This window comes from Cariama cristata, unplaced genomic scaffold (genome assembly GCF_000690535.1).
Source record: "Cariama cristata isolate BGI_N322 unplaced genomic scaffold, ASM69053v1 scaffold8700, whole genome shotgun sequence".
NCBI lineage: Eukaryota > Metazoa > Chordata > Aves > Cariamiformes > Cariamidae > Cariama > Cariama cristata.
The window spans coordinates 29906-55873 of NW_009592910.1; the positions used below are offsets into that span (position 1 = coordinate 29906).

General features: G+C 42.0%; 1 protein-coding gene across 4 annotated transcripts in view; it reads right to left on the reverse strand.

Moving 5' to 3' along the window:
* The window catches only part of SMG7 (SMG7 nonsense mediated mRNA decay factor), a 31343-nt gene extending 7331 nt beyond the window's left edge, over positions 1-24012 (reverse strand). For 2 of the 4 annotated variants that reach the window (XM_009701249.1, XM_009701173.1), the window contains exons 1-16: positions 23988-23994; positions 22614-22731; positions 21495-21627; positions 18004-18175; positions 17086-17157; positions 15898-16048; positions 15413-15548; positions 13146-13308; positions 11901-12057; positions 8572-8642; positions 8188-8248; positions 7421-7540; positions 6739-7174; positions 2848-2992; positions 1183-1571; positions 75-440 (exon numbers count right to left, since the gene is read on the reverse strand). In XM_009701249.1, the coding sequence (XP_009699551.1) occupies positions 75-440; positions 1183-1571; positions 2848-2992; positions 6739-7174; positions 7421-7540; positions 8188-8248; positions 8572-8642; positions 11901-12057; positions 13146-13308; positions 15413-15548; positions 15898-16048; positions 17086-17157; positions 18004-18175; positions 21495-21627; positions 22614-22731; positions 23988-23994 (2697 nt within the window). Of the gene's footprint in view, positions 1-74; positions 441-1182; positions 1572-2847; positions 2993-6738; positions 7175-7420; positions 7541-8187; positions 8249-8571; positions 8643-11900; positions 12058-13145; positions 13309-15412; positions 15549-15897; positions 16049-17085; positions 17158-18003; positions 18176-21494; positions 21628-22613; positions 22732-23987 lie in introns of all 4 variants that reach the window. The other 2 variants (XM_009701399.1, XM_009701325.1) reach the window with 2 other exon arrangements.
* Between the last annotated feature and the right edge of the window lie 1956 nt (positions 24013-25968).

Below are 25968 nucleotides of genomic sequence, written 5' to 3' on the forward strand. Positions count from 1 at the left end.
CACAGGGAAACTCCTAGAGTTGTCGGAACATCAGAGCCTTATTAGTTTTCACCACTTATAGCATGGATCTTTACCTCAAAGGTCATCCTGGAGACAGCATCCTGCTCTGGGCGGAAGACTCCTTGCCTTTTTCCCCTGCGGTCCATGTTAGACTGCTGTGCCATCACCCTGTTGTCAGCCATGCCATAGGAAGAGTCCCAGTAATAGTCTGGCACCTTGACTTCTGAGGGGTTCTGGTTATATGGCTCCATTGGGAAAGGCTTCATTTTTTTCTCCAGAGGTTGCTGTTGCATCACGGGAGGCTGCAATGACTGTTCAAATAATTTTAGAGGGTCCTGGGCCTGCAGGTAATAGGACTGCTTTACAGGCATGATCTTCCCCAGTGAGCCTTGGACTTGAGGCGGGTTCCAGAGCTGCTTTGACGAGTCTGTCTGTGGATACTGAGGCAGAGACGCATGATTTCACCAGTGGGTAGGAACAATTCATGTAAACTGAATGCCTAACCCCATTCAAACTGTCAGTCTGGCTCACTTGTGACAGACACTCCACAAACATTCAGATTTGCTACGTTATTCATCAAAATGCACAGTCTCGGTAGGCATCTAATACTCCCTATCAAGCTTTATGCCAACAGCCAAGTATATATATCCTTACTCTAATCCCGTACCTTATAAACACCCTTATTAAGACATTGAGCCCGCATTTTGCTGCCCAGAACACCAGGAGGGTCTCATCATTGAGTCCAGCCATGCCAGAAGGGAGATTTTTCTCCAGCACAACTTGAGCAGAAAACTAAGAGCTGTGAGGGAACTGACACTGCAACCCAGTTAGCCAAAAGGAGAGTGCGGGTGGAGGTTCAGGCTCAGTCCTCGTTACTCAAACAAGAAAACTAGAAAGGTCTAAGACAGAAACATCACCTTCATACCTTGTCTATAAACAGAAACACACAGAAAGCAGATTACCACCTTCTCATTCCAGTAGATACCTTCCTCTCGGTCACAGAACCGTATGTTCATACCCACTAAACTTCAGCTCATTTTCAAATTTGCCCAGACGTTCACAGATCAAAACTCCACACTAAGGTCTTTAATGACAGTTTCGAAAAAGTAATGCAGGAACACAAGTCTTGAATGTCACCATTTATTTTTAAACGAAGCTTAACATCACATTAGTCAAGTTTACCTGCTGGAATCCGGAGTGGTGTGGCGGGCTCTTCCCCAGGCCCTGCACAGCTTTAGTAGGGGACTGTTGCTGCTGTTGCTGGGCCAGAGCTTGGACCTGTAACTGGCTCGCGGACTGTGCTGTTGCCTGAGCTGGTAAAGATGAGAGGGGTTGCTGGGAAGGAGGTGGTGTTTGCTGAGGTCCCTGGGTCATTGGCCCTGGTCCAGAGGGCCGTTGCTGGCTGTAAGGAATGTGGGACTGTTTCCCACCTTGCACCTGGTTTCCTGCAGGCGAGTGAGCTGTGGGCTGGAGGAAGGTTCCTGGGACAGAAACACCACCTGGGAAGGTATACCCTGTGCTCATGGAGAAAGCCACAGGAGGGGGGACAACATAGGTTGGAGGTGGAAACCCTGGAAAAGATAAAAAAATGCACCTTTAATTGCAATTTGGCAGAGCAGATAGAATCATAGAATTAATTGTTTCGGTTGGAAAGGACCTTTAAGATCATCGAGTCCAACCGATAGGTCCTTCCAGAAAACATTCTTTTTTTTTCTTTTTCCTCCTGTTTCGCTCATTTAAGATCACGAGGACAGGAAACACCAGTTTGCATATGTACACTATAATGTCCTTTCTCACCTTTGCATGTACATGGGTGTGATCACAGGGGGATTCAGAGTTTGTTCTCCAGTTTTCTTGCAATATTCCAGGCACTGACAACCGTCAGCCAGGGCAGTATCTGGGAGAGTCATATGTTCCCCCCGAACACACCTCAATTTCCCTGCTTTTTTTTCCCCCACTACCTTTTTCCTTCACCATTCTGAGGTTTTTGATGCTTTACCCCCAAAGTTCCCTCCCCCTCAAACACACACATTTTCAGGGACTAAACTTCTGGAGTAACGGACAGAAGCAATCGATAAGTCTACTGCCTCCTCCCAGAGGATCACCAGTCCTTTTAACTTAGATAGAGACAGATGGTGAGCAAACAGATCCTCATATCCGCAAGATCAATTTCTTTCCTGTAGTACACACTGAAAAGCCAGGCTTGGACGGCAAGCTTGAATTCTGTGACTCACAGGTCAGATTTTACGCTAACTTTGGGACAGGGAAGATGTGCCTCTGTCTTATATTGAGCAACTACACCTAACAGCTGCAGGGAAGATACAGCTTCCAGCTATTTTGTGAGCAAACGGACAGCAAGGTGCGACAGGAACGCTCCACAACACGCAATGTGGCAACAACAGCAAGTAAGACCACACAAATTACAGCTTGAAACATGAGGCATCACTACAAAAGAAACTGAGCTTTAAAGAAGAAAGCAGTGTGATTGATCTTTTGTAATGGAGTCCTACGGACAGAGAATGCTTCCTCCTCAGCTGGCAGAAGACTTTGTCATGTTTTGACTAACTACAAAAACAACCTACTGTGAAGTTCCTTGATCTCACACGCACTAACCAAGAAGGAAGGTGGCAGATTTCATGACAGACCTTGATTCCAAAGCATAACAAATCTTATTTATCTCATTTCAGTTCTGCTATGCCCCTTCTTTACTACTATGTAAGATTCTCAACGTGAGAACGTACGTTCATTAAAACAGCTCTCACCTCCAGAGGCTGTTAACAACCACTATTACAGGATTTTCTTTGCAGTCAACAGTAAATGACATTTCAAAAGAATGACGCAAGTTACCTGGCCGGCTAGGAAGGGGAGGGAAGGCTCCTGGGTGATGAATGGGGATGAACTGAGAACTGCTGGCCTGACTTGGAGTCTGAGTTACAGGTGTTTTCCTGGCTTCAGACACCGGAGTCTTCCTCATCTCTGTCTGGGATTTCACCTAATGCAAAAGAAAGAAAGAAGAAATTAGGTAACTTTTCCTGTAATTACCCACATCATGTCTCAAGCCAAAAAATGAACTCCCAGATTGTCTGAGAGATTATTTTCTTTTCCCTATGTAATTGGGAGAGGTGTGGAACACAGGAACCCAGTTCCCTCCTCACTGACCTCAGGCAGTTTACCCTGCCTCTCCTCAGTCACTCCTTGCCTCACAAAAGCACTCTAAGGATATCTGCCCAGAAGATGCAACAGGCTCCTTCTCTAGGGAGAGTGGGAAGCAGACTTACTAATATCCTCAGACCATACAAAGAACTTACCATGCTGCTCACCTGCAGCACCTTAAAAACAAAAAAGTGCAGATGCTGTTATGCTTCTCCTAGGGCACTGCTTTCAACCTAACTCATGCTACTTACCTGCAGCACCTTAAAAAACAAACACTACCACGTTCTTCCTAGGGAATTCTTTCAGCCTAATCCATATGGCGATGTATATGCAAACTCCTGCATACTATAAAATTCTTTTGACCGAGAGCATACCAGACAAATAGCAGAAGTGCTTAATCTCTTTCAGTTTACTGTGTAACTGCTGTATGTTCTGTTAAAAGAGCTGCACCAGTTAAAGGCAGAGAGAAGAATGTAATGTAATGTTTACCTGATTCTGAGTCTGTTGCGGTCTGGGTCTTCCTGGAGAGGAAGACAGAGGGGAAGACTACTTTCCCTTTCTGTTCAGCTCGGCAGAACTGCCTGGAATGCAAGATGGAGCAGGCAGGAAAAAGACAGCAAGCAAGGAACCCGGGCAATATAGAAAGGGCCCAGGAGCAGACCTGACGCCAAGCCTCAAAGGTGATCAAAAGAACAGGTTTTATCAGGGACCAAATTAAAAAAAATCCAAACCAACAAACCAAATCTGCGTGGGGTTTATTTCAACATTTAGTGCTGCTGAGTTGAAAGGAGTTAAAGGGCAGGTCTTTTCAGCCAAAATACAGTAGTAAAGGGGCAGATGCCTTCAAACGTTTTCTTAAGTTCTTTTTCAAATAAATCTGAATTTCCCCTTTTAGAAATTATGGGAGCGTAGTTTGGGGGTTTTTTTTGCATTTAATTAAAGTAGTATATTGTAAGACTGGGAAGGCTTGGGTATATTTTTGATCTCCCGCTAGAAAAAGTCAGGAGGGAACTCCACCTCAAGGTTCTGGCTGATGCTAAGCGCCATGAATGACGCAGCCCCTGCTCATGCCACATCTATTCACTGACCACCTTCGCCCTTCATCACATTCTGTATATTCAACTTATATCGTGCTGTCCCTTTTTTCTCCACCATAAGCCAAACATTTTTATAACCCATATCGAGAGCTATGCATTCTTTTATAGCAGTGTCGGAGAATCCAAAGACACTCTTCCTGCCGTGGGATTTCGAAACATGAGCTCTACTCCCTTATAAACTCAAAGCTGCTACAACACATTTCCAAAGGCGGCTTCTAAAAGGCCTCTCGTATGATTTATCATTAAATTTTAAAACCTAAATAACTAAAATTGATTGATCAAGACAGACAAGTTTCAGTTGCTTCCCTGCTTCTACTTGATCTCACTTCCAAAGCACCAATACTACCAAATATTTACTCCCCCAGCAGCCCTAAGGGTTCCTACACAGTGCCTGAGAGGAGCACCATTTCATCACAGTAACCTCTTAAGAGTATGTTACACCTTGAGTAAGCCTGCATTAAACCTTCTTCAGCACCTAACATTATTTTCCCTAGAGAGCAGATACTCAACCTATGTCACATTTTCATGATCCTGTCTGAGCGTACAAGTTTTCCACTGATGGGACTAATTACTTTTGTGTAATATTCTTAATAGTTTTGCTAAGTACGAGCTGCAACATTCGTAGTATTTCGGCTTTTGACGGCAATGAACTATGGAGAAGATAAAGCCTGAAATTTCCAGGAAGGTCAAAGCAGAGTACTAACAGACCATCCATCGGTACAAAACCTATACTGGTTTCTCAGTGCGGGGGAAGCAAACCCTCCCCGTATTCTGGAGTAGGTCTGGATAGATAAGTCCACCAAACTCTATAAAACAGAAGGCATTTCATTGGAATAGTGGCCATAACAAATACAGCTGATGGAACTAAAAAGTCAAAATTAATTTCTATTCAACAAGAGATGAAGAGTGACCAACCACATCACAACAGATTCTGCTACAGCTGGGTTTGAAATAAATTGTTCCTGGGCTTGTTATCTCTTAAGACTAAGACAAGCTAATTTCTGATAAATCAGCTGTGTTAAAATTAAAGTATCTTCCCTATCTAAAAAACCCTACATATATCTCTCAGAAGATCCAGTGGGTTTTATCAGCCTCACGTCCTTATTTTGCAAGACAGGGGCACAAACATCGAAATTGGGAGTTGTGCTCAGGCCTGCAACTACATTCCAGTCATGATCAACAAATAGAATAGCAGGTTTCTTATTTAACTCACCTATGTTGGTTTTCAGATACCAGAATCTTATTTGGTGACTCACAAACGATTGCCACATGTTTTCTGTAGGCTATTCCCCTTTACCCCCCTTGGTAGGACCCCCTGCAAAACCAACTGAGTAACACTGCCAGTTCAGACCTTCCATTTCATAACGACGATGTTCTCCTCCTGATTATTTGCTATTAAACAAGAAGAATGATCCAAGGGTCCTAACAACACAAGCTGGAAAGACTGAAAGAGCTGGTTTGTCTAGTCTAGGGAAAACAAGATGTCAATTACACAGGCCTTCAGAGCAGTTGCAAAGAGGAAGACAAGTTATTCTGCAGATCTGTCCGGGGAAGTAGTAATAGGCTTACACAGAGGCAAGTGAGATGAAGCGCATTAGGAAATAATTTCCACTTGCAAGAACAGTGAAGAACTGACACAGTTTCTCTAGGGAAATAACAGAGTCTCCATCACTATCATGAAATGCTTCCAGGGCATGACTGAGAGGCAGCCAAACTATCCAGGTACAGATCGGATCAACCCTGAAACTCTCCACCCTTATTTACTACAACTTGATGAAAGTCAGACCAGTAAATTCACTATCTACTTACGATGTGAGCATTTCTGTACGTAATGCTCACAGAAACAGAAGAAAAAAAGCATGCCTCAAAAATACAACTGATAAAAGAGCAGCCGATGTGAAAAGCAACAATTCTGAGCAAGTGCCTGAGCACAGGCTTACGGTTTAGGAGCAGTGTGGCTTTTCTTACTTCCACAGAAGGCCACCTGACTGCACACACAGTACGGAGGATCTTCCTCCACATGCACAACTTGGCGCTTTTGCAATGTGTTCAATTTACTGAATGTGCACAAGTCAACTGAACTGAAAACACAGAGTACCCAGTTCCTCCACAACAGACCACTGCATGGGTAAGAGCATGACTACAACCTGGCCACGTGAGCTGCCTTGGTAGCCTGAATAACTTGCAGAAAAACAGGTAGAAGTCTGTTTTTTAAGACAGTTAGCATATCAAAAATCACCTTTCATTGCTCCCTATCTTTTCCTCCCTAACAAATTGAGACAGCCTCAAGGAAAAGGGCAGAGACCCAAAGATCACTAATACCTGGTCTTTGGATAGATGTGTTTCTAATGGTTTTTTTGCGCATCAGCTGTACCTGCAGGGCTCACAGCGAGACCTTGACTCTACCGTACTCTACACGAGCAGTGACGGCCCTGACACAAACATCATACCACCTAAGACACAGTATCCCTTTGATCTAAAGGCTTACCTGAACTGCCACGTTCTGCTTTCCTGCTTCCTGCATCTTATCCAAGCCGCATTTCTTGGTCTCATTCTTTCTTTTATTGTTATCCTTCTTTCCATCATTCTTGTTGGCTACTATTCCTTTGCTATAGTCCCGTCTTTCCCTGCCTACATCTTTAGGGGGATAGATTCTCGCTTGCTCTCTGTTCATTTCCCGTGGCTTGATGTTCTCTTTGAACGTGACCATTGGTTTTTCTCCTGCATCACAGTTGTTGTTCAGGCTTCTGCCAGAGGACAGAACTGATTTGAGTCCAGGGCTCCCATCTGTAGATAGCGGCTCTGCAATAGATGTTTCCTGCAAGGCGAGACTCTCTTTGGCTTCACTCGGGTCCTCTAATAATAGTTCCGGGATTTCTGTCAAAAACAACAGCTTTCCTACCTCATTTTCACACTGAATCAACCTGAAAAAGACAGAAAGGAATTGAAAAGCAAGTACGTTACTCCAAATACATTCCTCATCATAATCAGCCTATGAAGCAATCGCATGCTGACCCACAGAATACATTATTAGCACTGTCAGCATCCTGTATTCACATTATATCTAACTGCTGTGTCGAATAGTGAGGAAAAATAGCATTGAACTCTGCCACCTGCGTCACCTAAGCTTACACCAGCAAGTGACACACAGAGAAGCTACTCATAATTACCTCGGCTGGTTATCAGCAATCCATTTCCCTGTGAAGATCAGACGCTGTTGCCGTATCCGACGTTGTTGCCCTTCCTTATCTCCTGTAATTGCCTGGTGACCTTTGGAAAAATCCAAGTTCCTAGTATAGACATAGGAGAGGGAATAATATTAATTACACAGTTACCCTCTGCAACATCCTATTTCTTTAAAATACAACTGGTTAGCATTACTCTTTTATAAGCTGATATTATTCAAAACATGACTGTTACAGATGTCTGATTTACAGAGGCAACTCTCTTCTGGTAAGATGCATCTACATTAAAGAGGTTTGGTGGGTTGTTTTAAAAAAACAAAAGGCTAAAAGCTCATCTGTGTGATAATCAAAATCACAAAAATAATAGTTGAATGAATACATCTAATATTTAGTCAGCATTTGTGCAGGATGTCAGGTACAGGGATACAGTTAAAACCAGAGTAAAAAGCAGCAAAGTAAAACCACATCAAGCAGTTTTCATGTAAAAGGATTCCTGTCCTCACTGCTTCGATTTTTCCCTTTCAATTTACTAGTCTGAAGACTACAGAAGAAAAACAAAAAAGTCATGAGCAATATTGTAAGCTCATGACTTTCCCTAATGCTACACTGTCTATCACAGTTCTTTTGAAAAGATACTTACATCAATCCATACAGGAGTAAGCATTCGTAAATAAGATATTGTAGCAAACAGGTCAATGTCTATCAAAGTAGTGACATCAGCAAGAGTACAGTCACCTTCAGCCGTCACCCACCTGAACGAAGGCCTCAGAGCCAAGAATCCTTGCAACTCAAATTCTTCTGGAAGGGGGGTTGCTGGCAAATAGACAGTAAACAGCATAAGGAAAGCACGAAAGCATTGAGTACGGTATCATAAGCAGATAGCCCAGCAAGGCCACTATATACAGTAAAGCCTTCCATGCTCAATGGTATTGGTCCACCCTGCAACCTGAGAATCTCCGGAACGAAAAAGTAGAGCAAAAAGTCTGCTCAGCACGAGAAAGCAGCATTTGCAAAGTATTCATCTGCACAAATACAACTTGCTCCCTTATTTCCTCTTCAACTGCAATTCCCCACAACATCAGGAAAAATGTGCATCGTTCCCAGTTCTTTATGGTGCAGACTGGAAGTATCCTTACCATTATTATTGGATAGATCTTCTTCATGAGGCTGGAAGCTGTTTAGAAGAGAAATCAGCCAGGGCCATATGCTACAAATCAGAAAACAGACAAACTGTAAGTGAAAACTACAAAACATGGAATCTATTTGCCTTACCAAGAAAACATTGAACTCTGTTACACAGTCACAGCTTCCATTAATCCTCTGATTCCCAAGAGAAAGCAAAGTTTCTCTCAAGCGTCAAGGAAAAGACCACTTTCTTGAAAAAATTAATATTTTTAAAATGCCAATCTAAAGTGATCAAGGAAGTCAGGCTCTCGCAGCATAGCGTTCATTATCCAGCAAGTCAGAAAGCCTGCCATGAATTTAACCAGACAAACCTATTGCATGAGCACCAGTTTGCAATTCAGATTTTCCAGTCCAAAGTTGACTGCCCTAGGCACAGTAAATTAATCAGTTGGGAAGCAAAACAATTTATCAAGATACAGCTGTGCAAAAGTACTTCTGTTCTGTGAACATTAACACTGTACTCTAGCACTGAAACAGTTACCAGGAAGATAAGAAGGTCTAAGTAAGGGTTGCACCGAGTAAGACCATCAAACTAGAGGTTAACTGGCAGTTCTCCTGCATTGCACTGGCAATAACAGTACAAGCAATGACTGGAAAGTCTTTACAAAGGCCCCAGAGCAAATCATTTAAAGATCACAATGATCACTGTGTAGGTAGTTGTGCTGGTTTTGGCGGGGATAAGAGTTCATTTTCTCCATCCTAGCTGGTATGGGGCTGTTTTGGATTTGTGCTGAAAACAGGTGTTGATAATAGAGAGATGTTTTAGTTGTTGCTGAGCAGTGCTCACACAGAGTCAAGGCCTTTTCTTGGGAGGGGACACAGGCAGGACAGCTAACTCCAACTGACCCAAGGGATATTCCGTACCATATGATGTCCTGCTAAGCATAGAAAGCTGGGGGAAGAAGGAAGGGGAGGACATTCGGAGTGATGGTGTTTGTCTTCCCAAGTCACCGTTAACATTTAATGGCCACCGACAGGCTGCTTTCTCCTGTTCTTTTAAAAGCTCCAACCCAAAAGCTGAAGCACCACCTTCTTCTGCTTTAGTGGTGGGCACCAAGTCCAAGGAGGCAACAGAAAACTACTTTAGGAAGGTGCCCGCTGTGCTCAGTGTTAGTGAAACGAATCTGTCCTCCCTCCGAGCAAGGCTTTCAGCCATAGTCCAGCACCTCGACTGCAGAACGTAACGTGCACCCAAAAGCCCGAGGTCAGCTGCTTCCCTGCACCGCCACGGGGACGGGAAACACCGTGTTTGTGCTTATTCTCTACAGTAAACTAAGCAATGGCTCCTTCCCACGACTGACAAGGAACAGAAGGAGGTAAAAAAGGAGAGCGCAAGTCTGTTACAGCCCACAGTAAAATGCAACCTTCCTGTACAACATCTGAAATAATGAGATTTCATAAGAGATTCCCAAGAGTGACGTAGTGACACACGTAAAAATCTAGACCTAATGTGGCTTCCACAGAGCAGGTTTGGAAAACTCATTTCCAAAGACAACACGTTAGTATTGATAGAGTCATTTCTGTCCTTGGTTCTTGCCTTCAGATTCATCTACTTTTCTAGGTAAACACGTTTCCTTCCTATTTCAGATGCTTGTTCAGTTTGGGGTAGGATTAATTATCCACAGGAAAATGGTAAGCATAGAATGGGGACAACTGAAAGTCTGAAAAGGAATAAAGATTATTTCTTGAACCAAGAGCACGATTAAGGATGAATTCAGAGTACAAAAGACTTTTCAATGTAAAACAGACATCAGGTTATTAAAGAGGCCAATAAAGGCCTGTGTGTCTTTGTGTAGTCTGCAGAGAGTTACTTTCATTAGGATCTTCCAATAGAAATAGAAAGAAAACTCTCTTCCTTACAAATAATGGGGAAGATGGACAGCCATCTTGACTTTTTAGAGTCAACAAATACAATGGATACTAACTAATTCCCATTTTGACGAATCTTAGCAGTACTTAACTTTCTTTTCAAGTTCACCTGTGCATTTTATAGCTGTTTGCTGCTCACTTCGCAACTCCTTTGTACAATGAGTACCTGATAACTTCAAGTTATCACACCACAGATTTAGAAACCAGCCATGTTCTTTAAAGAGAGCCTGATAGTTTTATGGGCAGAAGGACCTACTCTGGCTAACTCAAAATACACATTCACACCTGAAGATTCATTTTGATATTCCCTAAGTTACTGCCTGTATCTCCTCTCTGCAAGGATTACTTTGCATCAAGTAGTTATCTTCCCTATTAAAATATTGGTATAATGTCTTCTTTCAGAATATGCAAACAGTAATACTTATTATCATCTCAAAATAATTTGTGAACTCTTTTCTTAATCTTGAATTCTTAATCCAGGAATTCTGGAATTGAAGTTCCCAAAGCTCCAGGGCTCCAGGTTTTGCACACATTTGAGCGAGTCCGATTACTCATTTAGCAAATCGAGGTTATAGGGACCCCTGCTCCCCAAACATCGCCGTACAGAAAATGTGAGCTCTGGCTGGAATCACATCTTACAGCACATGCTGCCAAGAGAGCTGAAACCACTGTGGCACATTGCACAAGATCAGCTAAGCAAGTTAGTTTCACACTGTTTTCCTTTTAGTGGCCATCCTAGGAAAAATACTCATCCAACTGTGTCAGTAACAATCACTCTGATCTGAAGAAACATCTTACAGATCAGAAACACTTTACTGAATTGCTGTAATTCATGAGAAGTTAACAGGCTATAAAAAAAAAGTTGGCAAGTTTTGAACTACTTAAGCCTAAATTTGTGAGATTAGAGGTAGAAGTGAAAAATCAGAGCAACAGTCCAAAACAGTAATGCCTCTGCTGACATTTAAAGACCACCTCTAGTAAATTCAATTTAATTCCTGGATGATGACCCAGGAAAACTGGGTTCCAGCACTGCCCAAGAGATGGCTTAGTGCATAAAATTAAGGCAAGTATTCTCCTGCCACCTAACTCAATAAATCTGAGGAACCACTACAATAGATTAGACTAAGGGTACAACTCAGTAGTTATGCTCAAGTCGGACATTATAAAGTAGATCCCTCTGATCTGGAAAAAAGTTACATGCAAACCTAAAGCCAATTAAAATAGTGAATTTACTCATGTAGCCCACAAGCCTCATGTTTTGTTTTATGAACTTTTTAGCATATACATTCTCTATCATTCTGATGTCTGTAATAATGAGTTAGATGATCACTTTTCCCATTATTAATCTGTGGATCACCAGTTATTATTACTTTATGCAATCAAACGTATCAAAAGAAAGATTAACACTCACTACCGTCTTTCATCAACCACTGCCTCCTGGAAAACACTGGGTCTAAGTTTCAGCCAGTCCATTGAAACCTTCACAGCTGGAAGAGGATATGCAGCCCCAGAGTCCTCCTGGTAGTCATTTTGTAAGGGACACTTGCACAGAACTCCAAGAAAGGACACTAGAAACAGAACAGGGGAAAAAAAAAAAAAGAAGCCAAAAAAACAACCACCAAATGACGTGGGAATGACACTGTAAGGTTGACCAAATAACCTAATCAAACACACCTCACTCATAAAACTCTATTTTTAAAGTGCTAGTTCTTTAGAACAAAGCAGTCCAACTCTTTAATCTTAAACAATCCACCAGCAGATCAGAACACCTTTTTTTTCAATAAAGAGTTTTCTATCATGAAGCAGAATCTTGGTGGTATTTTCCCCCTCTCCTTTCCAAGTGTCATGGCAAATAATTTTGGCAAGTTAATAAAATCTGGTGAGACAAGCTCATTACAAAAATTTTCATTCATTTCTTTCTTAGAGATTATCAACTCAACTATCTACCTGCATTTTATCCACCTTCCCAGGTCAGCAGGCACAAATCAACTGGAGCTAGCTCTGCAGGCAGGCACCCAGCTCAGAGCCGTTAGGGCACACAAGCTGAGAAACAATAACCACACCAGTGTGACCACGGTGCTTTCAGAAACAACTCCAGGCTGGAATCTGGAGAAATTCTGCTACGCAGAAATTTAGGTGTTTACAAATAAGGCCAAGCTGATCATGGGCCAGATCAGGTGAAGCAAATCAGCATTATGCAGCTGCGTCCCCACTTATCTCCTAGTTGGTATTATCAAGAGCCCAGAAGCAGCTGAGGTCCTAGTTCAGTCAGCTTCAACTTCAGTCCTGTTAAATCAGAACCAGCTCCGTTCAAAGCAACTCAAACCGCACTGTGCCTCACTGCGGAGCAGCCCCCCAAGCAGGTTATCACCAACTTTGCACCCAAGTTAAAAATGTTCTTTCAGAACCAGGAAAAAGATACAGAGTTCTGCAAGGCTTCAAACGGAGTAAGTCCAGGGCACATAAATCCAGCGTTAGCACTGCTAGATGTAAATGATCCTGCACAACTGTCTTCTCTCTTAACTTCCTCCCCTAACATCTGTTCTCATCACTTACCTCATACTACCATTAGGCTAGATACTGACAGTAAATTACTAATGGATTCCATATAAAAATGAACGAGAAATACCAAAAATCAATTAGCTGTCATACTTACTGAAGAGAGCCAGTAACTGTGTCCAGCAGAGCTGTTCATCCTGGCTGTAGCTGTGCTGCTCCGTTTCATTGCTGAAGTCTCGCAGGTGATGTAGTTGAAACAGATTGATAACAGTAATATGTACTAACTGCTGAGAATTGAAGGCCTTTTGGAATAACAACCTCTGCAATAAAGACACACATACGATGCATGCATTTTTATATAGGAAAGCACAGACTTGAAAGGATTAGTAGTTGCTACTTCGCTCCTTGACTAATGCTTCTACCCTTAAGGCAACATTCATTCCAGATTTTATTTTCAGGTCATCCCTATTAGCACTGAGCTTCCCAGGAGGACTTGGGTAGATGTCCACTATTAAGCCCAAGGTTTTTGCTCGTACGCCAACTCATATGCACAACAAATCAACATCCCCTTGGACATGGTTCTCTTTCAGAGCAAGTGCAACTTTAATGTGCAATGACAGCATTGCAGTTCTTGCAGTTGCATCGCAGAGGCACGTATATCCACTGTAATTGAACGGTCTTTTGACAAAACAGCACAGAGAAGGTGACATTTTAAAACAAACAAAAAAACCCACCCCAGGAAAATTTAACTGCTGTGTGGTTATGTATTAAAGACTAACGCCACATCTGACTTCATGGGTCACGGAATGCCATGGTGGACTAAAATAGCGCAAGTTATTTACAAATGCATTTCAGTAACTATGCTGTAAAAGACACCTTTCTCAGAACAGAAAAAGAAACTTCAATGCTTTTTTGGGAGCATTGTGCAGAAAAGGAGATATCCTAAACCAGAACCAACGTATCTTCAGAGACAACAGTCAGGGAGGCAAGTGGATTAACCAACATGAGCATCAGAAAAAGGTTTGAGCTCCATGTTCAACCTTGATCTTTAGTTAAGGGCATGAAGCACTCTACAGCAGGCAACTCAAACTGGCAGAGCTGTCGGCAGCAGAATCGTGGGCCTGGCTGAACACTCCTAACCCTACGACTGCTCTCCTCATTCGGAGTTAAAATCAGCCACAGCGTTAAAATGATTACCCACCATACAGTCCATTTCACATCCGCATTCAACCCGTTTAAGTCAGAAGAGTTGCTCTCCAGTAAATTAAGCCTTGTGTTGCATAATATAAACAAAAAAGTAATCTAAGCAACAAAGCAGGGCTCAATGAGCTCTATTTTAACACCCCAGATCAGTTCAGAAAAATAAGGCTGTTCCACATGCCTGAGCAATGCTCATAATTATTGATTATAAGCACTGTGGAAAAACCAGTACTTGTTCAACAGCCAACATCACACACACAATTATTTAATTTTGAAACAACATTAACTCCCAGGGTTCAAACAGCTCACATTTGAAGCTAATACAATTCCCAACAAGTTTTATGGGTTTTTAATTTGTTTTAAAGACAGTTTGGACCTAGCTGTAGCAGTCCAATTCAATGCAAAAATGCAAAAAGACACTGTAAAGAACATTTGTAATTCTTTATATTGCTAAGATCACCTTCCCCTTTCTTAATTTGGAAAAGCACCAACTGCTCTGTTGAACGTATCCATACTACCTGCTCCTTTTCCACAAATGAAGATGTTGAAGCAGAACAGTTTCCAAAAGCCACCTAACAGCTAATACGATGTTCTCTTTGAAATTGTACTACTTTGTATAAATAACTTACAAAATTCTCTTTGCTTCAATCTTTGCTGTATTGTCCAACTTAATGAGCTAGCTATATAATTAATGAGTACTCCTGGATTTTCCAGAGGAAACGTGTTCTGAATAGTTCTAGTCCACACACAAATTAAGCTTGTACTGGGACACTTTTTAAAGGCAAACCGCTGACAGGAGAGGCAAGTTGTCTGAAGAAGATTAAAAGCAGCCTTAATAACCAGTGGGAGTGAATGAACACCATCCAAAACTGAAGTGCTCAAAATCCCTCAGGCAACTGAGCTAAGGCTTCCCAGATGAATCAAGTGCTTTTCACAGGTATCCAAGAATCATCCAGGTTAAAGAGCAGAGAATCAACGGTGGTCACTGATTTCTGCCGTATCTCCACCAACAACGCACCACATGTCAAATGGGAAAAATCTCTACTATTTGCAGAAGTCAACAGAACAATCCCGTGTTAGCTGTGATGCAAACCTTCCATAACCGGCTACTTGAGCTCCCTGTATTTTAGCACGTGAAAAAGTTATTACGGGACTGTAATTTCAGAACTCGGCTGCTAAAAATATTCTCCTCAATATACTAATTAATATGTTGTTAGAACTAACCTTGAACTGTTCTTCCAGCTTTTCTCGAAGAGGGCTCAGCTTTTCCAAGCTCTTACTCAGGTACACATGGCCATGGAATTTAATAAATGCCTTGATGAAGTCAGATACGCTCCATCGAGTCTTCACCTCATCACGACTACATTCAGAACAGAAACACCCGACCTCAGTCTTTGGAATTAGACACAGCTGCACATTACATACTTTTTCTGTGAAGTTCAAGAAAGGCGGAATGTCCACGCAAAGCTACTTTTTCATGTTGGCACAATATGCTTATTTCCTACATTCGCTATTCACACTCCGGAGCATCCCAGACACAAACTATTCTTTGCTCCATACATGTGTAAGGATGCTCCAACTGGATGGAAGTCGAGGAACTTCTGTTAACTACTACCAAATATGAATAATTTCTGGCAAGGGAGGTACATTTGGAAGAAGTCTCTTCCATCCCACCAGAGTGGAAATACATTAATTATGCTTAGTCTTACCTTTCCAGTGCTTTAGAAAGTGCTTTTTGTAGGTTAGTGGAGGCAGCTGGGAAAGGAAACTTCACAGCAATGCTTCTGCAGTAGTAGAAAATTGTGGTCAAGTGGTCTCCTTTGGAGGAAGCTAAGATAGCCAACTGATTATAAGGCTGACCTAAGGGAAGAAAAGACAAGGTGTCCAGTAAGTTGTCATGGAGTGAAGCATGCTAGATTTCAGAGTAACTGTGGTCACTTGAAAAGGGAGCAAAAAGTCCTAAATTCTTCACCAGACAAGGTTCAGATTCATCTGCTGACCCTTTTACCCCAGCCTCACATCAGTACCACTCAAATGAAAAAGTTTCTAAATTTGTGGTGCAGGGCTTTTCTTTTTTTTTTTTTTTTGCGGGGGGGAGGTGTTTGGTTTCTTTTTTCTTTTTTTTCCACACATCCTTTAAAACTGGACAATAAATATGGTGTACGATTTTTGTCTAAAGAAGATACTGTCAAAACCAAGTTTTCACCAGCAACATATTTATCTTCATCTATTTGGACAAAATCTAGCTGAGTTTTACTTCATAAGGCAAATTTAACTGTCAACAGTTGTTCATATTTTTTGCCTATAGAGAGTAAAAATTTCTACGGTTAGAATACGGGGAATTTTTAAGTCAGAATATAACTGGCTAAAAAACTGAATTACTGGTTTCAGCAGCCTGGCTCAAAAATTATTTACCCTCTCTCACCATCCCTACATTTTGGACCACTGTAAGCCAATAGCTAAAAAGCTAGAAACCCTGAACTAAAGCAGCCCTTAACTTGCATGAGCAACTTGAAAAATCCAATTTTAGCTACGAAACTTTACGAACTGGCATGTGAACAAACAATAAGAGAAAAAAAACTCCTGGTGGCAGGCAAGCTTTCATTAATCGTCCTTTATTATGTACGAATGTAACACAGTATAACGTAGCAGCAGTGAAGCTATGTATTACCTTCTTCATTTCTAAATCTTCACAAAAAGGAGACAAGTGACACAGATCAGGAAAACAGCTATTATGTAAATGATTTACCAATGGGTCAGGCTTTGTTGAACGATTGTTTTGGGTATTTGGGGAAGGAGGTTTATACAAAATCCCAAGTTTCCAACTGCCACACAAGAAAAGCAATACCCCAAATCTTCCTTTGGAATGATGAACCTAAAAGGTATCCCAGACTCACCATTAGAAGGGACAAGCTGAGCTGCATGTCTGTAATAAGACTCTGCCTGGCTGGTCTGATTCCTATAGCGAGCTAAGAAAACAACAAAAAAAACAAGTTGAGGCATAGAATTCACCTCTCCTGCACTTATTTTATTATAACTCCGTTTACCTGAAGAGCATTTTATTATTCTTTTTAGAAATAAGCGTCAGAAGAACACACACTTACACCAAACAGCACAAAGATTCAACATGCTGAATTTTGAGGTGGTTGTTTTCCCTCAGATCCTATGATACAGCTTATTAGTTCTTATATAGAAAGGTGATGTGCAATAGCGTCAGAGCGCTATGAATATTTTTCATACTTCTTCGCACAATCAGCAACTAGATCTACTTTTAGGTTGTTCCAAAAGCAATTGCAGATTCCTGTGAAAAGAGAACTTTCTACAACACAGTTCTACTCTACTCAACAAAGAAAGAAACCTGTTGAACTTAACGTAAAAAAGAATCCTCGTGAAAGGCTGGATTTCTAACCGTTGCCTTTGTACGCAAGATTTAAAAGTAATGTCTTGAAATGGAGAAGTGTGCTCTCCTGCTGCAACAAGCTTTTGTAATAGTTACCGGTTTCAACATTTCACTATGCCTACCAGCTATAACATGATTAGTACGCTAGGAGACAGATTCTAGCAAATCACTAGAAAGCTAGTGATTAACTGTCTCCATGCATTAACATGTAACACACATTAGAAAAGTCTAACAGCATTAGTTTCCGGACTTTTCCCCCTGCAGCAACCACCAAACACACAATCAGCTACCAGCTACTAATTTAGAGTGCACTCGGTCCAGCAGTTGCCCATGGTATGTACAGATCCCTCTTCGTGAGGGCAGGTAGACACAGGTAGGACTCAATGTCCCACCTCTTTTTCCTTCAAAAACTCACCAATATCTCCAAGGTGGACAAGGCAGTGCTGGCAGATGTAAGAGCAGGAGCTAGATTGCGGCTTCACTATGGCGCTGGTGTGCGTCTGTTTATTGCTAATGATTCCCAGCTGGGAAGACTTTACACGACATGGCAAGTCTACATTAAAAACTGTGCACAATTCCTGTAATAACTAGAAAAATCAGTCTAGTTTAGTAGCAGCTAAAGACAGTAATCAGAAAAGCATTGAAACAATTGTCAAAACTAACAGAGCATCACTCAGAGGCACAGATTAGCTAAACATATTTACAGAGAACAAGCCTAGGTTACTATAAGTAAGACTTTAAATTACATTCCCCATATGGAAGTCATTGAGCCCCATGCCACATTGTTCTGCCCAGAACCATGAAGAGAAGTTTTACTTCTCTTCTGCAAGAATGAGCTGTGCATCCCAAACCAATAAGCAACTCAATTCCCATGATACTTAAATTACCAAGCATGCATCAGTGGAGACTGACTAGCAGAGGTCTACAAATCTTGTTGGGTTTGTACTCTGTTGGAGGGGTTTTTTGTTTTGGAGTTGTTTTTTCTGCTGGGTTGTTGGGTGTTTTGGGTTTTTTTGTTTTGTTTTTTTGTTTAAGTAGGACACTCAAGAGGAACACAGACTTTTTTATACCTTGATGAAGTGACACCATGCTCTGAAAATAATAGAAAGGAATGCCACTTGTCTTCCAAACAAGTTTGCTCCAACATAAGAATGAGCACTACCCTGACTTTAAAGTTTAGAGAGAAGCCAGAACAAAACCAAGTTTGTAGGCAACGCAAGGCAATAGTGGCTAACAGTTTGGTTGCTGAGTTGTCAGTAAATATTTGTGCTAAGCTAACAGAGACTCTTTCAAAGAACAAGGCACCAGCTACTTGATCAAATATCTCAAAAGCTGACTGAAGGAAAACCTGAACTTTGCCATTCTAATTGGTGCTTTTGAAGTTTTCCCTAATGGACTCCAGCAAATACTCTGGAAAGTAACAGTAACCATGTAGCAATGAAAGTGTTTGTTACACTGCATTACAGGGTTAAAAATGCACATAAGAATTGACAGACTTTCTCCCAGCTGGGAACATATTCAGTCTCCAAATAAAACAGACCTGCAGCAGGGTTCAACTTCCAGATAAAGGCATACAGAAAGCCTAGGGCCGACAGAGATGCACGCTCTATCAACGGCTAAACATGCAATGTGCGGCTTTTGCTTGCTGCAGAAAAAGGTTTGTGTTAAACCTCCCTCCTCTTCTGCTCCGTCTTTTACACAGTAGATAAAAATCCCCAAACGAGAGGGATCTCACAGATGAAAGCCGGATAAAAGAGAGAAACTTGTCATCTTCCAACATGCTGAATTAGGAGAATTCATGCTCTTTCAAAAATGTCATTTACACAGGCCTCGCAGTTGGAGAGCAGGTACCTTGCCTAAGCAAAATATTTAGACTAAAAATGGGATGATAAACATCACAGCAACAGAGAAACACGTCCCGGTCTGTGGTGTCATACACGAAAACAGCAAAATTTCCTGATATACTCGGGGAAGAACAAGGCTTTTGCAAGACAAACGGCAGAGATGGTAGAAAACCCTTGGCAACCATGCCACAGCCTGTCAAACTGGCTGCTTCAAATAAGAAGCTTTCCAAAAATCAATGCCGAAGGGAAAAAAAAAGGATAATCACACAGATTCCTGAAAAAACCTGGAGCTGCCTTGCAGACGTTCAGAATCAAACTAGGAACTGATACAGTAAGAATGACCTACTCTGTGTTTTGTAACCTGAAGACGGTGCAACCTAGCCACGACAGAAAGTCTACTCAGACCCGTACTTGAAAGAGGATTCAGCAGTGACAAGGTTGTCGAATCATACACCGAACGGGAAAAAAGGAAAGAAAGGCAAGTTATCTTTACTAAGGTCATTATCACACACCAACTCTTATTCTCCATAATCTACAAGCTGAAGTGTAACATTGGAAGGACAGTATGGACAAAAAACTGGCAGTAAGCAATAAATACATGAACAGGAATCACACTACTTTTGCAATTAACTGAAAACCTCACGAAAGATACTTAGCTCAAGAGCACTCAACAGTACAGTTTTGCTTAAGGGGAAGAAAAGTTCCTATAACTGAAGTTTACAATTCTAAATAACCGTTGACAAAAATATAGAATTAAGTCTTGAAGATGTGCTTGTAAGCCTGGGAGCCTTGATCAAAAACATCAGCAAGACATTATATGTTGTAAATGCTACGCAATACACTTAGGGACAATCACCCTACTTAAATGCACAACGGTGGTGGGTACTAAGTTAGACATTATTCTGAAAAAAGCTGTATTCAAATATGTACGTAGTACGTACATAGACAATTCTTGGAAAATATTAACTCAATGCTCACCATTGGCATTAGGAGTTACAAGGAAGGGGGACAGAACAGAGCACAAAAGATTAAGCCATCACACACATCCTCAGTGCATCTGCATTTTGGAATTCTGCACGTATTTCTGTTCTTGAATAACTGGAGTCAAGAACAAAACCGATTATCTTCGCTTATCCTTCACTATATAGGGGAAGTCTCATGTTTTTCAAAATGAAAAGGAATTATGACAACGGCCCACAAATTCATACATGGTAATGAGAAGGTGAATGGGAATTTTTAGAGAAATGGCAGAAAAAATGAACCAAGACTACAACGAAATCATCAGTTAATCTGTTTGTTGGGCTTGGGGCTTTTTTTGTGTCGCTGTTACTCCTAGACATTACAATTAAAACACCGAATTCTTCACCACAGCTCACTGCAGCAACCGGAGTAAATGACTTCAAGAGGGACCCGAGAGTCAATGAAGGTTAGACCTCCTAATGATTCAGAAACAAACTAGCTCAAGAAGGCAACAAATGCACAGCCAGAAAGAAAGAGAGGAGAGCAAGAAAGTATCATTCTACGTTTTCCTGCTGTTTAATGCTCCCTCTGAGCAGCCACAGCAGACTACTGTAAGAGAAAAAATATGGGGCTAAACGGACCTTTGATCTTGCCTTGCCCAAAGCTTTTAGGCTTTAAAGTAGAAGGGAACTTAAGCTGTTGCCGGGTTTTATGAAGCACCAAAACAACTACCAGATTCACAGAAGTTTCAGATCAGCTCGAGGCTGCGGCTGATCAAAAGCAAGTGCATCACCAGCTTCGTAGACATGTTTTACTGCGTTAGCAAGGTATACTGCTTGATCCAGTACAGCAACAGTTTCCTATTCTAAGGGAAAAGAACAGATTTCACCCACCTAAAACCGATCCTCCCGCCCTTCCTCAAAGATACTACATGCTGGTATGATGTTGGAGTTCATCTGTCATGAGCAGTTGCTGGAGCAGCACCGGAGGTCTGACAGACGAAGCTTTGTCAAGGACCCACACGGAAGCAGCGTAAGGCTGAAGCATGCTTGCTTCCAGACTATGCAAATATACCACAGCCAACATAATTTCTGCAACTCACCTGTGTGTAGAAGCCACTAGCTGCCTCTAAGAACAGAGAAAGGTTCGCCTGAACTTCGCTCCGATTTGGATTTGCTCTATTTTTCGCCTGACCCTGTAGCGTCGTGATCTGATTTTTAAAGGCATGATTCCAGCTGAAAACAAAAGAAGCGTTTTCCTTTTTACTTTGTAAGTGTCTTATGCAGATGGCATAAGCAACAGGAAAGAACTGTTTAATTACATAGCATCAGACATGGAAATGAAGAATATTCAAATTCAGGCAAACATTCAGATTGGAAATAAGGTTAAATACAGAAGAGCTACTGTTCCTCACCTCTCATGACTAGGGATACAGATGCTGACAGTACACAGCTAACACTGTAACAGCATTAATATTTGCTTGTAATTGTTGTGTTTTAGGCAGTATAGCACTCCCTCCCTAAACCAGGATGGGGGGGTGGTGTAGAAATCAGGGTTAAAAATCACTTAGAAACTGGAGGCACAGACAGGCCAACTCAGTCAGCCTACTCATCTTGCTTCCCTCAGTGCCGGAAGAACAACATGCTTCTCTTAGTTAAACCTGTTACAACCCATGTCTGCATCTTAAATAACAGGGAAAGGACTCAGGGCATGGAGAAAACCCAGCAGGATCCTCCCCCAACTCTTAACGTGCCATGAGCACCCCGAAAAGTTCTCTCCTGATACACCTCCCTCTGCCCAGCCGTACCTCAGAAGGCTTAAAACGAGGGTCTTTAGCAGCTATTAAATTCCTGTTAGACCTTGCTCAAAGCTCCAGGTGATTACATCAGACAAATTTCCTCCTTTCTGGAAACTCCAAACTTCAGCCCTTCCACGACAGCGCAGAAGACTGATGTTTCTTAGCTCTCTCCCTTCCATCTGGCTCGCCAAAACCCACTCCTGCATGACACGGCTGCTACTAAATTGCCAGAGGTAAAATACTAACCTACTGAATGCTCTCCATTGACTCTGCAGTGCATTCTTGTGCTTCACCCACAGCACAGCTCTCATTTCAATGGAAATAACACAACCATTTTGTACAATCACTTTTCTACAAGTCTCAAGGTTTCCTGCTCATCAGCCCAGATTTCACATATACCTATCAATTTATTGAGGTACTTACAGGTCCTGCTCCACTTTTTTATCTAAAGCATATTCCAAATCGGTCACTAGCATTTTCTGATATAAGTCCTGTAGAGCTTGTCTGGACGTCCAGACTTCAGCTGGACCCAGCTTCGAATCTGAGCAACAAAAAGAAAAAACAAAGATACAACAGTTTTTGTAATACTCAAATTCATGGACTTACTCTAACTGATTTTTCACTCACCTACTAAATGAAAGAACATAACACAGTGTAAGATATCCAATGCCAAACACATGCTTTTATCACAGACTCATCAGAATAGTGAAATACAAGAACTACAGATGGGTTGGGGATTGACTGATCACTGATTAACTGATCAGTCTCCTACAACACCAGAACTAGACATGAGCAAAGTCAGCAGCTGGCAAGTTAAAAAAAAAAGAACAAAACAGACAGAAGGAAGTGATTCTTCATAAGTCATTATTCTGCAGAACTTCTTGCCATTGGATGAATTTAGAAAAATTTCCAGAGTGGTCTGAAAAAATTAGCGGAAAAGAAATCAATCAAGGCATGCTGAACAGGACAGTCCCTGGAGCCAACACTGTTGGTATTCAGAACGCTGTGGACAAGTACTACCGCACGCTTGCCATTTTCTCACTCTTTGGGAGCCATCTGCTTTCCATCACCAAGGCTGAATGCAAACCCTGCTCCCTGCTATCTGGAGTTACAGAGTCCAATTTCCCATGCCTTGTAAAATCACCTGAACTGCAGCTGCAAGAGCACAGGGGATGGGCCTCATCCCAGGGAACCCGTTCCGCTGATGGTGCAGCCGCTCCATCTGGGTTAGACGGATCCAGGCAGTTATAACGTTCCTATGGGGACTACACCAACCTATGTGGACTACACCAAGGCAGTAAGCATGGCTGAGCATAGGTTCATTATGCAAGCTGCTTGTACTGCATGGCCGATACATTAATATGAGCCATTTCCCACAAATACATACAGCTTAAAACATAGCCTGTAGCATTTCATAGCATCTACGGGCTGCACTTTCATAACACCTGGTAGCATTCAGATCAACGTGTCCATCATCCAGGCTTGTTAATCCCAAGCACAGCAGTTCCTGTGGTAGTCTGGACACGAGTCTCTGGGAGAGGAGTAGGGGTGTGACCTCCATCTCCAAATGCTTTAACACACCCAGAGTCAACTTTAAAAATACATGTATTTTAGATAGAGGAGAGAGGGGCACAGTTGTTAAATTGCTATTTATTTATACAGAGAGGACAAACCTTTAACATAATGTCACAGTTTCCAGAGAATTCTTAGGAACAATAAGCATAAGGAACACAAGAGGAAAAGAAAAGCAGGAATCAAGTATTAGCACTAGATCAACTGTATAATAAAGGCAATTACCTGTCATGTCAGCCTTCAGGACTTCTGCCTGCCTGTAAGAAAGCAATAAAACAATAAATTAGAAATAGACTGATCAAAAATACATTAATTATGCTAAAGCACATTCATGCAACAGGGAGTAGTTCAAGTGGGGCCAGCTCTGTAGAGGTTGCCTGCAATCTACACTGCTATAGTTTACCCCATGCAGTACGGATTTGAGCTATTGTTGTTTAACAGTATGAGTTCTTCTATTTCACAATGTACAAGTCAACTGTTCACTTTTCCCTGCTTAGCTTCAGTCTCTTTCAGAAAAAATACAAACTAAAAACCACACTATATTTTAAGCTTTATCTGGGAGCAGCATCCTGCCAACATTAGTGAAACCTGCTTAACTGTAACTGGGAATTTGATATTAACTTTAAGTTGTCACACGCGAAATGCAGTAGCCACCACAGTCAGAGCAAAGCAAACTCCCATCAGTGCCTGTCAGCACATTTACAGCCCTCCTGCCCCTCCATGCTGCACTAGCTTTCCTTAAGGAGCAGCGATAAAAAGGCTACGGCTGCCCCAATTACCACTCTTCCTTGAACTGCCTCCCTAAAGCCATGGTTTGATCAGGTTTTCAAGAAAAGAAAAAGACAAACATACAGAAAGAACGGCAACTACAGGTGACCAACTACCACTCCTTTGCTGAGCATCCTCTGCAAACCCCCACTGCTGGTGGAGGCTGGCAAATAGCTTCTCAAATAGAGGAACACCGGGATGTAGTCCTTGATAAATAAATACTTACAAATGGTCATCAACAGCTGGCTGGAGCAGGCAATCGAGATACTATGGTTAAGTACAGTGTCAGCGGTACATAAATTTTCAAGGGGCCGCGCAGCTGGTCTGTCTGATTGACAGAGATTTAACAGAGGCAGAAGGGACACAAGGCCGCCTGGTTTGGCTGGGGTTTGGTGAAACATGTCCCTTCGCTTTTGCTACACTCAAATGTTTTGCAGATATCTGCAAAGAGTGCAAGCTTTCCACACCAGACTTTGAATCTTTCTAGCACATGAAATACCCTCCCCTCCCCAGCAAAAAAACTAGATGGAAGTCATACTGTGACTAACATGAAAGTCAGATGCCAGCTTGGGAAAGAATGGAGAGCCAGGAAAAAGCACCACCTAATCCCTAAAGCGGCTTCAGAAACAAGCGTATACTCTCTCTCGCCAATGTGAAGTTGTGGTGACTGTAACAATAGTTTCTCAGGTTGTTCTGAGTTCTACCCGCTGGCCACAAATTACAGGGAAGGTTTTGAGATCCCCATCAGGATTAAAAAGACATTGTAGTAGTGCCAGTGCTTCACTAGGAAGATGTATGTTGATAAGTCCCTTCACAAAATTTCTATTTATTAAATGCAAGAATTATCTATAGCAACTCACCATAGTCACCACGGTGTACCACCCAAGAAGCAATGAGATGCTCCAAAGGCTTTAAGCTAAGAATATCTTAACTGGTGCCAAAAGCAAATCTGTACGTTCACCTGCTTCACAAATCTAATCTACTTCAGAGAACTTTCAGTTTCTTTCTTTCAAGAAGGTGTTAATACATTTTTTCCAACTCCTAACAAGGAACACTGCAAGAAGAGATAACCTATTATTACTGACAAACAAGCAAGGAAAATTTTAGATATCGTGTCACGAGAAAGCTGAAAACCCAAGAAACATTTCTGGCTTGTCCACATGGAGGTAAGGAAAGGCGCCTCAGCGATGGCCTCCCCACGGCCGCAGCTAGCAGGACGGGAAAGAGCAGATCTTTTCCCCGACACAGCCAAGAAGAGCCGACGAAGGACGGCAATCCCCTCTGCGTGCTCGCCTCGAAAGCCTCTGCGACGCCAACCTGCAAGTCTAGTCAAGCACAAAGCTGAGCCGATCCTGCGATGCTATGACTTGGCAGCTAGAAACGCCACGGCACAGAGGGAAAAGCTGACTTGCTCAGGTGCTGAAGTCTCTCTTTTCTG